At 48.9% G+C, this 16,290-nt stretch overlaps 1 protein-coding gene across 1 annotated transcript; it reads right to left on the bottom strand.

Annotated features, from left to right (window-relative positions):
* Positions 1 to 3,621: 3,621 nt before the first annotated feature.
* Positions 3,622 to 16,136, bottom strand: DHRS1 (dehydrogenase/reductase 1). The gene is made up of 9 exons (XM_056134013.1): positions 16,007 to 16,136; positions 15,200 to 15,360; positions 9,905 to 10,048; positions 9,695 to 9,774; positions 5,334 to 5,466; positions 4,960 to 5,103; positions 4,432 to 4,501; positions 3,995 to 4,075; positions 3,622 to 3,895 (listed from the first exon to the last, which is right to left on the bottom strand). The coding sequence occupies exons 2-9, from the start codon at positions 15,347 to 15,349 to the stop codon at positions 3,759 to 3,761; spliced, it is 939 nt and encodes a 312-aa protein (XP_055989988.1). The 5' UTR covers positions 15,350 to 15,360; positions 16,007 to 16,136; the 3' UTR covers positions 3,622 to 3,758.
* Positions 16,137 to 16,290: the final 154 nt, after the last annotated feature.

The following is a 16,290-nucleotide window of genomic DNA, read 5'->3' as shown; positions in this document are numbered from 1 at the left end:
CTGCATCCAGCCCTTTCCTGCCCCAGGAAGGCCAGTTGGTCAGAGCTACCACTAACAGGATGCCCGGAGCTCCACGGCTGCACAGGCTGCTTCGTTTTAGCCCCGGTCTTTTTTTTCTCCCCTAACATTTGAAACTTTATTTAAACACTATGATTTACCAAGTTATTCATAAAACAATTGTTTCAGATATTCAGGGTTCAATACACCACAGGTGTGACCTTTCCTCCACCTATGTCCCCTGACCTTAGTTGCTCTTGAAAGAGGTCTGTCATGTGTGGGCTATACACTAGACAGGGAAACTGTCTAACATGAAGAAAATGAACAAGCAGAGAGAAGAAATAGAAATAGTAGATGCATCTTCAACTTTCAGAAACTTTTTTTTCTTTTTAGGTTTTTGGGCCATACCCGGCAGTGCTCCAGGCTTTCTCCTAATTCCTGACAGCCTCAGGGGACCATACATGATGCCGGGGATCAAACCTAAGTGCAAGGCAAGCACCCTACCTGCTGCACTCCAATCACTCAGAAAGTTTTTAATTAATTTATTTTATTGGCTTGGGGTCAAACTTGGAGGTGCTCAGGGGCGACTCTTAACTCTGTGCTCAGAGGGGCACTCTCAGCATTATTCAGGGGACCATGAGATGCTGGGGATGGAACCCAGGTCTCCTGCATACAGAGCATGTGCTCAACTGACTCTGCTCTCCTCCAACCCAGACATGCTTATTTTAAATAAATGAATAGCAAGATCTGCAGGCAAGCTGAAATGCCTTTATTTGGGAATAGGCACAGAGTGCAATTTAGGCTATGCAGATTTGGGTACATCTAAAACAAGTCTCAAGGAGGGATAAAAGATGGGGGACTGGGTTGGAGATGGAGCTCATGACACAGAACTTGCTTTGCCTGTGTGAGGTCCCGAGTTTGATCCATGGCACAGCAAAACAACAACAAAAGGAACAGATAAGAACTCTAGGTGGACTAGAGAGATAGTACAGGGATTAAGCCTCTTGCCTTGCACTCGGTTGACTTAAGATTGATCCCCGATATCACATATGGTCGCCTGAGCATCACCAGGTGTCATTCCTGAGCACAGAACTAGGAATAGATTCCTGAATAGAATAGATCCCTGTGGCCCAATGACCCCCACTCCACCTCCAAATAAAATAAAAACTTTGGAAGGGGAAAAACACCATTGGAGGGGTTTTTGAGCAGAAAAGAAAGATGAGGTAAGTAGTTAATCAACATTAAAAATCCTTAAACTACTCTGCCTACACACTACTGGTAACTAATCCCGTCCTCTGGCAAAAAAAAAGTTCAGAATTTACCCGGATGATGTTCAAACAGTTGTTTGCTTGGTGGTTTTAAAAATCAATTGATTTTGGCTCAGTCTAAAGGTCTCTGGCCCAGTTAAAACAACATAGCTAACATAGTTTTCCTGTGTTGACTGCCCAACACCGTTAAGAAAAAATTGGTGGGAGAGCTGGAGAGACAGATAGTACAGAGGGGTTGGGCATTGCCTTGCATGTGCCCGACCTGGGTTTGACCCCTGGTACCCCATATAGTCCCCCGAACCCCAATAGGAGTGATCCCTGGGGGTAGAGCCAGGAGTAAGCCCTGAACACAGCTGGGTGTGGTCTCCCAAACCAAAATAAATAAATAAGTAAATAAATAAATAAAAGGTGGGGCTAGGGGATAGCTCAGAGATCTGGAGTGCATACTTTGTGTGTTTTTACTTCCATTTTGGGCTGGAGCAATAGCACAGTGGTAGGGCGTTTGCCTTGCACGCAGCCAACGTGGCCGACCGGAGTTCTATTCCTCCACCCCTCTCGGAGAGCCCGGCAAGCTAACCGAGAGTATCTCGCCCGCACGGCAGAGCCTGGCAAGCTCCCCGTGACGTATTTGATATGCCAAACACAGTAACAACAAAGTCTCCAATGGAGATGTTCCTGGGCCCGCTCGAGCAAATCAATGAACAACGGGAGGACAGTGATACAGTGATACTTCCATTTCATTCCCAGCAGCACATGGTCCTCTGAGCACTGCCAGGAGTGATCCCTGAGCAATGCTGGGTGTCCTCTTCCAGGCCAAAACCATGCCCCCTCCTCTGAAAATGGTTCCACTTATGTGGACAAGTTCCAGAAGAGGCAGAGATTGGGAAATGCAAACCCTTTGCTGCATGCATCAAATCTCTTCTCTGAACAGACTTTCACCACATGGGTTTTCTGTGGCTGCCGGGACTGTGGTAATTCTCTGGTTTTCCGGCCACCAGTCTCCCGGGAGCACTTCCTTCACACCCCACTCTGTCTATGATGACTACCTAGTGGAAGCTTGCTTCCCACAGTATATATCTGATAACCTATCTTTACTCATTTCCTCTCATTTGCTCATTTCATCTATATGCATACCAACTTCCACTTTCATCACCCTTTTATGTCTTAGTTCTTTTTTTTTTATCACAAAAAGTTATACCTTCATCACCTCTTTGAATCTACACTCCCCCTATCCCCCTTTGCCCCATTTTTTTTCCTTTTTGGGTCACACCCGGTGATGCACAGGGGTTACTCTTGGCTCTGCACTCAGGAATTACTCCTGGTGGTGCTCGAGGGACCATATGGGATGCTGGGAATCAAATCCGGGTCAGCAGCATGCAAGGCAAATGCCCTACCTGCTGTGCTATCGCTCTAGCCCCGCACCCTTGCCTCATTCTTCTTGAGGAGTCTGGGTGGGCCTGTGTCCTTCAGGTGTCTGTGGAGGCCCCCCTCCTCCCTGCCCTCTGGTCTGCACTCTGTAAACCTCAACCAATTTTACCAGCCTTCCCTGATGACTGGCTTTGTACTAGGCATAAAATAAATGTCTCTAGAATGAATGTTCCTCATTTCTTCTAAAGCATTTCACATGGGCCCATCCCCAGGAGGCTGAGCATACCCCCACGTACCAGCTCAGATTCGGGATGGTGGAGATCATTAGCTCCACACCCCAGGGGCTCACTGCCAGGACCAGGCCCTGTGAAGTAGGAGACAGGCACATCGAAATCCCTGGATGTATGGGGGGGGGGGGGCAGTAAGGAGTGAGTGTGGGGTGCACCTGCTCTTGTGAAGGAGGGAAGCCCGCACTCTGGCAGAGCATGACTGGCAGATCGTGCAGCCAATGAGCGGGTGCCCCTGAGGTGGGCCGTGACTCGGGGGTAGCAAACCAGATCAAGCAGGGAGAGACCCGTGGAGGGACAGAGCGCCGCGGAAATGGAAAACGGCCACCTGTCAGAGCCTTTCAAATGGTCCTTAACACTTTGGGGTTCTGGGTTCGATGCCCAGCGCCACAAAGTGAAAAAAAAATCATAGAGAACTCGAGTGATAGCACAGTGGGTATGGCATTTGCCTTGCACGCGGCCAACCTAGGTTCGATTCCCAGCATCCCATATGGTCCCCACCTCCCCCCCCAGCACTGCCAGGAGTAATTCCTGAGTGCAGAGCCAGGAGTAACCCCTGATCATGCTGGGTGCAAACCAAAAACAAAAGAAAATCATAATTAAAACAATGGAGTCCGATACTTCACCCTTTGCTGAGCACTGAATCAGCACGTGGGGCAACACCCTGAAGGCAACGGGAGACCTTTATTAGCCCCTGGAGCATTTTCCCACCCGGAGGCAGCACATCAGAGGTAAGAGATGGAAAACCAAGGCATCTTGCAAGGACCCCTGGAGCCCCACAGGAGCCGCCCCGGGGGCGCACCCAGGCAGTGGAGGCGACGCAGGGCCGGAGGCCGAGTTAGAACTTGCTGGCGGACAGTGTCAGAAGCCACTTGGGCACGCGGAGGAAGCCAGGCAGGTAGGAGGCCAGCCAGCCCACGCTGGACACGCGGGACAGCGCGGAGCTCACGGACAGGTAATCTTGGACAGGGCGGCCTGCGGGGACAGGAGAGCGTCATCCCTGCGCGGGGCCTGAGGACACCGCGCCAGGGGCGCTGAGGGAAGGCGCTCAGGGACAGGCCACACGATGCTCACCGTCCACATCCTGAAAGCCATAGCGCCGTGCCAGGTCGCAGGAGGGCAGCACCTTCCCACTCAGGCTCAGGATATTGGGGTCTGCGGGCACACAGACAGACAGACAAAAAGATGGACAGACAGCCAAGCTGGTCCTGGGTGAGGGGCATGGTGGGGGGCGGGGTACAGAGTGATGGGGCCTGAGAGGTCTGCAGGGGAGCCCGGAGCTGTTGCTCTCAGTTCCTTGGCAGCTGCTTCCTGGGTCTCCGGCTCCAGGCACCAGTTCTTGAGGCTCCCTGAACCCCAGGGCTGGGCAGCCTAGCCTCGAGGGTCTCCAGAAGCCAGAGGAAAGACAGACATGTCCCCCACTGCCTCCAGAGCCAGGCCCGGTGGCCACCCCCACTCCGTCCCCGCAGCTCCGCCCTTTCATGCCATCCTCTGGCCCCCCACCTTTTTACCTGTGGCCAGAGCCACTACACATTTGCCGCTCACTTCGGTGGTCTCCGCAGTTGATAAATCCATCTGGAACTGAAGCACAGGGGCAGAGCCACCAAGGCTTGGTTTTCCGGAGCTGGGCCCCACTCCCATTCCAGGAGCCGGTGAGGCCGCAGGTCACGGTCTGCGATCCCCATCCCAGGTCCAGGGGCCCTGGCTGCAGCGTGGGAGACTCACGGGGCCCCCTCCCCAATGCTGGGGTCTGGGGATATCTGTAGACCTTGCTGGTGAGTGGGGGGGGGGGCGTCAGGAGAACAAACCTGCCTCCACTCTCGGTACGTGGGGGCTGGAGAGTATCCAGAGCTCCCCGGCTCTCCCAGCCACCTTCTGGGCATCAAGACCCACCTCCTGCCAGGACCTAGAGCATGTGTGCCGTGTGGCCTGCCCAGGGTAGCCCTGGGCACAACATGCTCTCCCAGCCTGCGATGCCCGTCAGAATAGAAGGTCAGCTGCCCCACACTGCCTGCCTCCTTTGCCCAGCCCTCACCCACCTTCTTAAGCACAGAGTCGGCGGTTTTGTCGGTTTTTAAACGCTCCATCAGCATTTCTGTCTGTACCAACCCCGGCCAGAGAGACACATAGCTGACCCCGTGGGGCTTCAGCTCCAGGGCACAGTCAGCAGCCATCCTGTCACACTGTAGAGGGACAGGGGTGGTGGTGGTGGTGGGGAGGGGGTTGTCAGGATGCCAGCCCTGTCACCTCCCTCCCTTGCACTGCTCCTTCCCCCCGCTCTTTTATGAGGGAGCCCCAGGTGTCTTCCTGGGGTCACCAACCTCCTAAGCTGGCTGTATGGTCACTGTTCTATATCTGCCCGTCCCACCCCCACCCCCACCCCAGCCCCCGCCAGGGCCATTTGTGTCCTCACCGCAGCTTTGCCCACGCCATAGGATGCATTGAAGAGGTATTTCAGTCCCCCAGCGGAGGAGATGATCACGATGAGGCCCCGGCCGGCGGGAACCATCATCCGTGCCCCATACACGGAGCACAGGTAGTGGCCCCTAGGAGGTGGGTGGGAGGGAAGGAAAAAGGCACGGGTGGGCAGGGCTGGCCTGGGGGCTGTGGCCCAGCGGCGGCAGCCTCTGCCCTCTAGTGGGCAGGTGTTAGCAGGAGAATCAGGAGAATCAGGAGAATCAGGATGTGGCAGTTTAAGGCCACATCCTGACAATGGAGCCCCCATCTAGGGAACCCCTGGCAGGAGGGAAATGTTCTATTTTAGAAGACTGGAAAAAATGGAAAGAAAGAGCTCTGTCCTAGTGGCAATAAAGGTCTCAGGGGGTAAAATGTGAGAAACACACTGGATCTGGGGTCAGGTGGGTAGCTCAAAAGGGTGAAAAACATGCCTTGCAGGTTCAAGACCCCAGGTTCTATTCCTGGTATTGCTTGGCCCCCTAAGCACTATTGGCAAGACTCCCATGTCAAAAAATATACAGTATCTGCACAAAAAAACTAGACCAGTAGAATATAATTTGTTCAAAGGAAAAGCAACAGGGGGCTGGAGTGAAAGCATAGCGGGTAGAGCCTTCGCCTCGCACGTGACTGATCCAGGTTTGATTTTCAGCATTCCATATGGTACCCTGAGCGCGGCCAGAGGTAATTCCTGAGTGCAGAGCCAAGAGCAACCCCTGTGCATCACCAGGTGTGACCCAAAAAGAAAAAAAAAGCAACAGGTAAAACATCTACTTTAATCTATAGATTAATAGCTTCAGCCAATTTTAAGTGTGCATCAGTGAGACTTTTGAGGAAAAGGACTAATCTGAAGCTCAATGTTACCTTGTGGGTAAGGGGATGTAAGCTACTTCCTGCCACCCCACAGGAAAATGTACAATGATGTCATAGTTAAATAACACACAACGGGGATAACAATACACAGAGAAGCCAATGAAATGAGAGAGTCAGCGACTAAATCCAAGGAGGCTTCAGCAAATGATAAAGGGACCATTTCCAATGAATGGGCAAAGATGGATCATCCAAAACTGGTAATAGGCCAGCTCTTTGGTGGATGGGAGTGTCCTGCTACCTCAGATTTTGTTGTTTTTGAGTCACAGCCGGCTGTACTCAGGGGAACTCAGGGGATCATATAAGGTGCCAGGGCTCAAACCCGGGTCAGCCATGTTCAAAGCAAGCTTCTTAATTGTACTGCTATGCCTCCATTACCTTATTTCTTATTTCAGGACGCACCTCACAGAGTTAAATATTTTGATTTAAAAAACAAATGCAGAAGCCTAAGCAATAATACAGAGGGTAGGATGCTTGCTTTGCACGTGGCCAACCTGGGTTTGATCACCTACACCACATCTGCCAGAAGTGATCCCTGAGTGCAGAGCCAGGAGGCAGCACTGAGCATAGGCAGGTGTGGTCACTCCCCCACCCCACCCCCAGCTCCAAATTAAAAAAAAAAATTAGGGGCTGGAGAGATAGTACAGCAGACAGGGCGCTTGCCTTTCACACAGCTGACCTGGGTCTGATTCCAGGCACCCCATATAGTCCTCTGAGCAAGCCAGGAGTAATGCCTGAGCACAGAGGCAGGAATAATTGGCCCAAAACAAAAGCCTTCCCTCCCTCCCCCCCGAAAAAAAAAAAAAAGAAGAAAATAAACAAAATTAGAGGCACTGGAGAACTGGCACAAAGGTCTGAGCACATGTTTTGCATGTTGGAGGCCCAGATTCAGTCCCTAGCACCCCATGGTCTTGAGCACTGCTGAAAATGATCCCTGAGTACAAAGACAGAAGTAGGCCCGGAGCATCATCTGTTGTGGCCTCATGGTCATGGTCACGGTCCTCCCGTTGTTCGTCGATTTGCTCGAGCGGGCCCAGTAACGTCTCCATTGGAGACTTTGTTGTTACTGTGTCTGGCATATCGAATACGTCACGGGGAGCTTGCCAGGCTCTGCCGTGCGGGCGAGATACTCTCGGTAGCTTGCCGGGCTCTCCGAGAGGGGCAGAGGAATCGAACTCGGGTCGGCCATGTTGGCTGCGTGCAAGGCAAACACCCTACCGCTGTGCTATCGTTGTGGCCTCAATACAAAACAAATTAAAAAACAGAACTATTTATATGATTCAGGAATTCTACTCCAAGTATTCACTCGGGGAATATAGAGACACTCAGTTAAAAGGACAGGCCCGCCTATATTCATCAACACACTATGTACAGTAGCCGAGATCTGGAAACAACACAAGTGCCCAGTGACACATGATGAACAAAGAAGTGGCATATATACCACACTGATAGACAATAGTTAGCCATGAGAAAAGGTGCAATCTAATTTTTGCTATAACAAAGATGCAGCAAACACCTGCAAAAAATGAACTCTGACCTCTGTCTAACATCAGGCACAAAAGTTAGATCAAAATGGATTCAAGACCTCAATATCAGACATGAATCTATAAGGTACGTGGAGGAAAATGTAGGCAGAACCTTCCATAACATCCTTAAAGATGATTTTAGCTTCAATGTTAAGGATCAAGCAAGTGGAAACAAACATAACCAAATGGGACTACATCAAACTAAGAAGCTTCTGCACCTCAAAAGAAACAGTGACCAAAAAACAGAGAGTCCACAGAATGGGAAGGACTATTTATCCAATACCCATCTGATAAGGGATTAATATCCAGGATACAAGACACCAGTAGAATTGCACAAGAAAAAAACCTCCAACTCCATCAAAAAATGGGGAGAAGAAATGACAGAAGCTTCCTTAAAAAAGAAATACAAATGACCAAAGGGCACATGAAAAAATGCTCCACATCCCTAATCATCAGGGGAATGCATATCAAAACAACAATGAGATATCATCTCACACCACAGAGACTGGCACACATTCAAAAGAACAAAAGCAACCAGTGCTGGCATGGATGTGGGGGAAAAAGGGACGCTCTTTCACTGTTGGTAGGCATGCCAAATGGTCCAGCCTTTCTGGAAAACAATATGGACATTCCTTCAAAAACTAGAAATTAAGCTTCCATATGGCCCCATAATACCACTTCTGGGAATATATCCTAAGGGTGCAAAAAAGCACAGTAGAAATGACATCTGCACCTACATGTTCATTGCAGCACTATTCACGATAGCCTGAATCTGGAAACAACCTGAGTGCCTGAGAACAGACTACTGGTTAAAGAAACTTTGGTACATCTACACAATTGAATACTATGCAGCTGTTAGGAGAGATGAAGTCATGAAATTTGCTTATAAGTGGATAGACATGGAGAATATCTTGCTAAGTGAAAAGAGTTAGAAAGAGAGGGACAGACACAGAAGAACTGCACTCATTTGTGGAATATAAAATAATATGAGACTGACACCCAATGACAGTAGACACAAGGGCCAGAAATATTGTCCCATAGTTGGAAGCCTGTCTCATGAGCTGAGGGAGAAGGCAGCTGGAATAGAGAAGGGATCACTAAGACAATGATGGTTGGAGGAATCATTTGGGATGGGAGATGTGTGCTGAAAGTAGATAAAGGACCAAATGTGATAACCTCTCAGTATCTGTATTGCAAACCATAATGCCCAAAAGTAGAGAGAGAGTATGGGGGAAATTGTCTGCCATGGAGGCAGAGGGAGGGTTGGAAAGGGGGTGTATACTAGGGACATTGGTGGCGGAGAATGTGCTCTGGTGGAAGGATGAGTGTTTGATCATTGTATGATTGAAACTCAAACATGAAAGCTTGTAACTGTATCTCACAGTAATTCAATTAATTAAAAAAATATAGCAAACATCCATAGATGGAAATACAGAGGGTCATGCTAAACAAAATTAGGAGAAATGCATATAATGGTTAATCTCATGCATCCTGAAATAAAGCAAGGGAACAGGAACAGAAACAGCAAGCAAGAACAAACCCCTAGACTCCCATGCCAGAACTACTGTTAACCACTGCAAGGGAGTAGTGAGCTATAAGGATAGAGTGTAGTGGTGGGTTGTGGTGGAAGCTACTGACACTTCAGTAGTGGGTGTGGTATGATAACATTGTATCCTGGGAAACATAAACATTTCAGTCTTGTAAGCCAATGTTACCTTGGTTAAAAAAAAAAAAGAAAAAGAAACAAAGTTGAGTCTCACAAATGATGAAGATATATAGATTAAAACCACCTCTATTTACATCCATTAAAAGCAGCTATCAGAGCCCGAGGCATGCTTTACTAGATGGTCAGATAATGTCTAATATGGCTGAGGACATGACCTAGCTCAGTGAGTGGCAAGTGCAGGAAACGGGGAACACCCACCTGAGTCCCACATTGTTGACATCATCCCAAATAGAGGCAGGACATTTCCAGAATTCCTTCCCAAAGTGGTTCATGAGTGTCTGGAAGACACAAGGTGCAGCAGGGACGTGAGGATCTGAAGGCAGGAAGGTGGCAGGAAGGCTGGCTCACGGAGTGGGAACTGGGGGAGAGATCCAGAGAGTGAAGCTGGGGTCAGAGTTTGAAGCCTACCTGGACCCCGGCATAGGCATTGTTCACTAGCACGTCCAGGCGCCCGTTCTGTTCCCGATCCACCTGCTCAAACAGGCTTTTCACTTCACTCTCCTGGCTTGAATCACACACCACCGGCACACACTGGCCCCCTCGGGCTTGTGCCTGGTTAGGGAAGAAAGAAATGTGGTCTGACATTCGGTGTGAGAGATGACACAGTCCCCATTAACGCAGGGAGCCAGCCCGAAGCAGAAGGAACAAGGCAGCCGATACTGCCCTCTGGTGTCTGTCTGAGGAGTTTCGGGACTGCTTAGTTTAGAAAACCGGATTGGAATCTCCGGCTTAAAATCGACATTGATCATAGCAGCTCTATCAAATGAGACTCTACGAGCCAAAAGGGAATGGGGCAATAAAGTACAAAAAAACTCAATGATTGAACATACCACCAAGAATCATATATCCAGCTAGATTATCATTCACACTGAAGGAACGATACAGAGCTTCATGGACAGGCAACAATTTAGGGAATTCATAGCCTTGAAACCAGCCTTGCAAGAAGTGTTAAAAGAGCTTTAGGACAGGACAAACTTCTCAGCATGTGGCACTGACTAAGGTACTCACTCATGGTTGCCCTTTGCTAGATTAAGGAAGGTTTGTGTACTTACTCCTAGCTTGCTAAGGGATTTAATAATTTTTCAATAGTGAATTAAATCTCATTTATATTAAATATGCTATGTCTTATTAGTATTTTCAGTATTCTTTTCTTAGGATAAAATACTCTGTACTTGTACAGGTTTTTTTTTTGGTGGGGTGAGCATACCCATGGTGCTCCGGGGTTCCAGGAATAGAACCTGGGTTGGCTGCATGCAAGTCAAATACCCTACTCACTATTGGCCTCGATTTTCTTAATTCTTTTCACTCTTACTAAAATTTACAGTTGTAGGCTTTACCTATTTCAAGTAAACTCTAAAATATATTAGGAAAGAATTTAAAAAATGGTTATGTTAATGACAAGGAATGATTATTACCATTAATTAGACCCAAGTACAAAATAAAAGTTAATGCAAAAATATCTCAGATAACAGAAATAAAACTTATCAATGTAAATGATTTTAATTTCATTATTTACATAGGTTAAAATCGTATAGCAATCAATCATCACAAATTGACTTTTATTGATTTATTTTCTGATAATGGTATTTGCCATTCCTCTAAGTATTCTTGGAGCAAGAAATATGAACTAAATTTGTTTTGTTCCTGCTAAGGGGTCAGGCTGGGGGTAGGGGTAGGGAAACTGAGAACATTGGTGAAGGGAATGTTGAATGAGAGAATCTCAGTGGTGGGATTGGTGTGAGAACATTGTATGCTTGAAACAGCTGTATTATGTATAACCTTGTAAATCGCGGTGTTTTAATAAACATAAATTAAAAAAAAAACAAAACCAACATTTACTGAGGCCTACTACGTGCTGAGGGATGCTCTTGAGAAATTACTGTCTTCCTCCTGGTCCTTGGTCTTTTCCAACTGGGGTGCCTTTAGTTCCCGCCTTCACCACTCCCAGAACCCCTACTCAATCCCATCCTTTCACCTATTCAACAACACTCCCTCCTAGTAATTGAGAAATCAAGCTTTCAGGTAAGGCCTACTTCTACGTCTTGCTTTGCCTCATCCTCTACAAATGTTTCCCAATCCCCTTAGCTCAGAGGGAGATGAGTAGCCCTTACCTTCTTTTAAGCTTTTTCCTAACTGCTTACCCATCTCTGGTCTTTCTGCCTTAAACTGACTCTTGGTACTGCACTTGGCATGCAGCACCTAAAACATAAAACTATTTAAGATCTTCCAACTAGGATCATCATCTTTTAGGAGGATAAAGCCCAAGTTCTCTACTAGGGTTTTCTGGTGGTTCTCAGGGCTCTGAGCTCAGGGATCACTCATGGTGGGCTTAGGAGACCATACGGGGTGCCAGGGTTCAAACCCAGGTCAGCCACGTACAAGGCAAATGCCATACACACTGTACTATCACTCCAGCCCTCTTCTGTTTTTATGCTCTGATGTTACTTCTTGCAATAGCCACAGTCTTTGCTCTTTTCCTTCTGTTCATCTAGCTCCCTTTGATGAATTGTTTTTCCTTTTTCTTTTTTGGGGGACGATACTCAGCTGTGCTCAGGGCTCATTCATGGACCTACACTTGGGAATCATGCCTGATCGGACTATGGGGACCATATGTGGTATCAGGGATCAAACCTGGGCGCACTGCATGCAGGGTAAGTGCCTTACCACCTGGACTATCTCTGGCCTCTGAATAATTTTTCTTAATTTCCTTTTTCTAGGTCTTCTCTTCCAAGATGAAGTTGAAGAAACACTTCTAGAATGTTCTCCTGAGTCATTCTCCTATTGCCTTGATGCCCACTGCATGCTCCCAGGGAACTATGTGTGCACCTCCTCCTTATGGCTTACTCAGTTCACATTACATTGCAATGGTCCATTTCTCCTGCTCACCCCCTGCAGAGTCTCATTTAGAACCACCAGCTAAATCTTATTAATCTTAATAATCCCAGTGTTTCATCCAGTGCCTTGTAAATCAAACACATTCAAATCTTTAACTGGAATATAAGAAGGAGGAGGAGGACGAGGAGGAGGAGGAGGAGGAGGAGGAGGAAGTCAATTGAGATGCCAGCCCTTTGCCATCTCAGCAGGCCTACCTGCACATCTCCTGAACCTCTGCTCGCCCCTCTAACCCTTTAGGTGAGGTTAATCTGATGTATGACATTTCATAGCCTTTTTTGGAATCTGAAGCAGATTTCCTTTCCTTCTGGTCAAGGCCAGCAGCCTCTGTGTCTGTCCTCCACCCTCTCAGCAGGCCTATTTCTACATCTCCTGACAGTTTTACTCATCACACCTCACACTGATCACACTGATACTTCCTCACTGAGTGAAGACTGGCTGCAAAGGAAAAGAGCAACTCCTAGACTATTCTCTCAGAGACTCCCAGAGGGGCTAGGATTCACCCTCGGCACAGCAGAAGCAAGAAATCCAATGGGGAAGACTCAGAAGCCCACCAAGTTCAGTGAGTGAAAACAGTAACACAGAAGACCCAACCAGCACCATCTAGCTCTGTGAGCACTCAGAAAACGACTTTAGTGACACCCTGGTGAGGATGTTTAATGAGCTCAAAGGAGTGGCAGAGGGCAGTCAGCAAAGTACATGAAAGTATGAATGTGAAAATGAAAAAAAACAACATTCAGAAGTTACAGAAAGGAAGAGCATGGTAGGTGATATTAAAAAAAAATTCAATAGAAGCTCTGAGCAACAAAATAACAGCAGCTGAGGAAATCTCTGTAAAAGAAGAGAAGGAAGAAGTTTAAAAGGAAATAAATAGCATACCAGAGAACTATGGAACGAGCTCAAAAGGAACCATATAAGAATCATTCGAGTCCATGAAGGATAGGAAGACAAGTTCAATGAAGAATGGATAGTTGGAGAAATCATAGAAGAAAATTTCCCAGAGTTGAGGAATACAGGCATTGAGATTCAGGAGGCCTTCAGGATCCCAGTGAAAATAGACCAAAACAGAAATATTCCAAGACACATTGCACTTAGAATGACAAAAGCCACAGCCAAAGACAGAATATTGAAAGCCGCACGATCAAAAAATGAATGTAAATACCAAGGAAAGCCCATAAGATGTTCAGCAGATCTGGATCAAATGAGACTCTACAAGCCAGAAGAATATGGAAAGATACAGTGCAAAAACTCGACAAAATGAACACCTCATCAAGAATACTGTATTCAGCTAGATTATCATTTAGATTTGAAGGAACTACACGCAGCTTTGGGGATGGGGAATTCACAGCCTTGAAACCAGTTTCACAAGAAGCATCAAAGGAGCTTTTTTGAAAGACAAGCCAAAAGCCTTAAGCACCTTTCCATTGAGTATGGTACTCACTAACAGTGCATATGATTGCTCTCTACTAGATTAAGAAAGGTATGCTTACTCCTAGATTGCTGAAAGATTGTATATCTTTTCAATAATGACTTAATGTTTCATGAAAAAAACGAAAAGCTGAGAACTGCTCAAGGCACCCAGAGGGGGCTCGGGCTGTAAAGCTGAATCACTGCCTACCTGAGGAAGAGTCCCATGCCTCATCTGTGCCACCATGAGGGAATGGCCGCAATCTCACTGACCTCCAGCACCATCCAACCTGAGCACCCCTGAGGCCCCTCAGCCAAGCACTCCCACGGCAATGGACACATGGCAACCATGACGATGCCCACCACCTTCTATTTTGGCTACCAGAATGCAGAGCTGCTGTGTTTGGGCTTGGTGATCAACAGCGCCTGTGTCCTGGTCCTCATTGTCCTGATAATGTTTGTCTTGGTGCTCTGCTGTGAAGGCCTTAAGGTGGCTGGAGAGAAACTTCTGTACAGGGACCAGAGTGCCCCCTGGTAGCAGCCACTAAGATGGCCTTACCTGGTGCAGATAATCACTCTGCAACTCCTCCAGGACATGTGACTATGGCCTACAGCACCTGCCTTACCCTGGTTATGCTGGCAGGGGACAGTTGCTCTCCTGCTGGAAGAATACCATGCTCCTGGATCTGGATGTGGCAAACTCTTACCACTCACTGGGCAAGTTGCCAGGTATGGCAGGTGCCACAGGTTACAGGCTGCAGGACAGGATTCCCCTTCTGTGCCACTACCTGCCATTGTCCCTCTCTGCTCTGCCCACAACCCTGGCTGTTCTTTAGTGAGCTGATCTGCTCTCCCCTCTTTCCCAAGGAAACCCAGAAACCAAACTGCAATGAAAAAACTTGAGTCTTTGGACTAAAAAAAAAAAAAAAAAAGCTGAGTGAAAAGATAGTGTTGGGAGTCTTCCTGGACTAGAGGAAAGCAGAATTGCATCACTGCTGAGTGGCAACCCCCAATCCTTGTCACCCCCATACAAAACTACTCAGAAAACTTAGGAGGAGGTAACAGTTAATGGGATCGAAGTTTCTTGCCGGCTCTTTGAACCCACTGTGAATAGACATTCAACTTTTGCGGGGACAGGGGCACACCTAGCACTGCTCAAGGGTCACTCCCGGCTCACTTCCTGCATGAACCACATGGGATGCCGGGGATACAACCTGGGTAGACCGATTGCAAGGCAAATGCCCTACCTGCTGTACTATCACTTCAGCCCCAACAATCACCTTTTGCGGGAGTGTATGTGTGTGTGTGTGTGTGGGGAAGACAGTGATGTTTCCAGGGAGGGCGGTGGAGGGGCAGCCCTGGAGAGGATTCCCGATGCCCCTGAGTCTGGAAGTTCACACTCACCTCCTGTGCGGTGGCCTGCAGCGTGTCCTGGTGGCGTCCGGTGATGTAGACCGTGGCGCCGGCCTCACAGAGCTGCAGGGCAATGCCGCGGCCGATGCCTCGGGACGCGCCGGTCACCACGCACACTTGGCCCTTCATAGCTGCAGCCATGACTCGCAAATCTATTGGGGACAAAGACCTATTTTCAGGTGCGCTTCGCCCGCCTGGCACGCCCTCATCCACTGCCCCGCTTGCGATCGCAGAGCGAGCCCGACCCCAGCCCAGAGCGAGTGAGGTCTCCCCAAAGCAAAAACCAAAATCAAGAACTATCCCAGGGAGGCCTATAGGAAGGGGGTACCCCGGCAATGATAAACGGGGCACCCGGGCTGAAATTCTTTTTGGTTTTGGCTTTTGGGCCTCATCCGGCAGTGCTCAGGGGTTACTCCTGGCTTTGCGCTCAGGAATTACTCCTGGTAGTGTTCGGGGGACCACCCTGGATGCGGGGGATTGAATCCGGGTCGACTGCGTGCAAGGCAAACGCTCTACCCGCTGTAGTATCGCTTCGGCCGGGGGTTGGAATTCTCAGACAGTGACCACGGAGTGATGGTCACGGGACAGAGTAAAGAGGTGGGAGGGGCTGTCGGCTGCATCCCCTCGGAGACGTGGTGGGGGTCTCCGGGTGCGGGATTCCACCTTGCAGTCCCCTGGTCTTCCAGTAGCATCGGGGGCTGAGACCCTGTACCTGGTCCAGTTAGGCTGAGCTCGGCGCGGTTCCAGCACAGGGTGCGGAGCTCAGGTCCAGGGACTCCGAGGCCTCTCGCCCCTTACCTGCCACCGGTGCCGCCTAGCTCTTCCAGATCTCGAAATCGAGACTTCGGACCGGCCGCGGGGGCGGGATGAGACAGCGAGAAGTGAGTCAGAAAAGGAGGGTGAATGTCAAGTCGGCGGCGGCCGGGGTTTGGCGGGTGATCCCGGCGCCTGGAAGAGGCGTGGCTAGGCCGGAGCTGGGCGGGGCCGGGCGGTCCGGGGGCAGGGCCAAGAGAGAGACACACCCACTCGCGCCCGCTGGGAGTCGTCGCGGGGTTATGACGTATCACGCGCGCCCCCAGTTC

This window comes from Sorex fumeus, unplaced genomic scaffold (assembly GCF_029834395.1).
Source record: "Sorex fumeus unplaced genomic scaffold, SorFum_2.1 ptg000098l, whole genome shotgun sequence".
Taxonomy (NCBI): domain Eukaryota; kingdom Metazoa; phylum Chordata; class Mammalia; order Eulipotyphla; family Soricidae; genus Sorex; species Sorex fumeus.
This window is presented reverse-complemented; position numbering and strand designations above follow the sequence as displayed.

Excerpts from the sequence above, each read along its gene's own strand:
- DHRS1 (XM_056134013.1), bottom strand. The coding sequence starts at position 15,349 with ATGGCTGCAGCTATGAAGGGCCAAGTGTGCGTGGTGACCGGCGCGTCC. Across the intron at positions 5,104-5,333 it reads ATGGCGTGGGCAAAGCTGCG|TGTGACAGGATGGCTGCTGA; the intron begins GTGAGGACACAA and ends GTCCCTCTACAG. Across the intron at positions 4,502-4,959 it reads CCGACTCTGTGCTTAAGAAG|TTCCAGATGGATTTATCAAC; the intron begins GTGGGTGAGGGC and ends CCTGTGCTTCAG.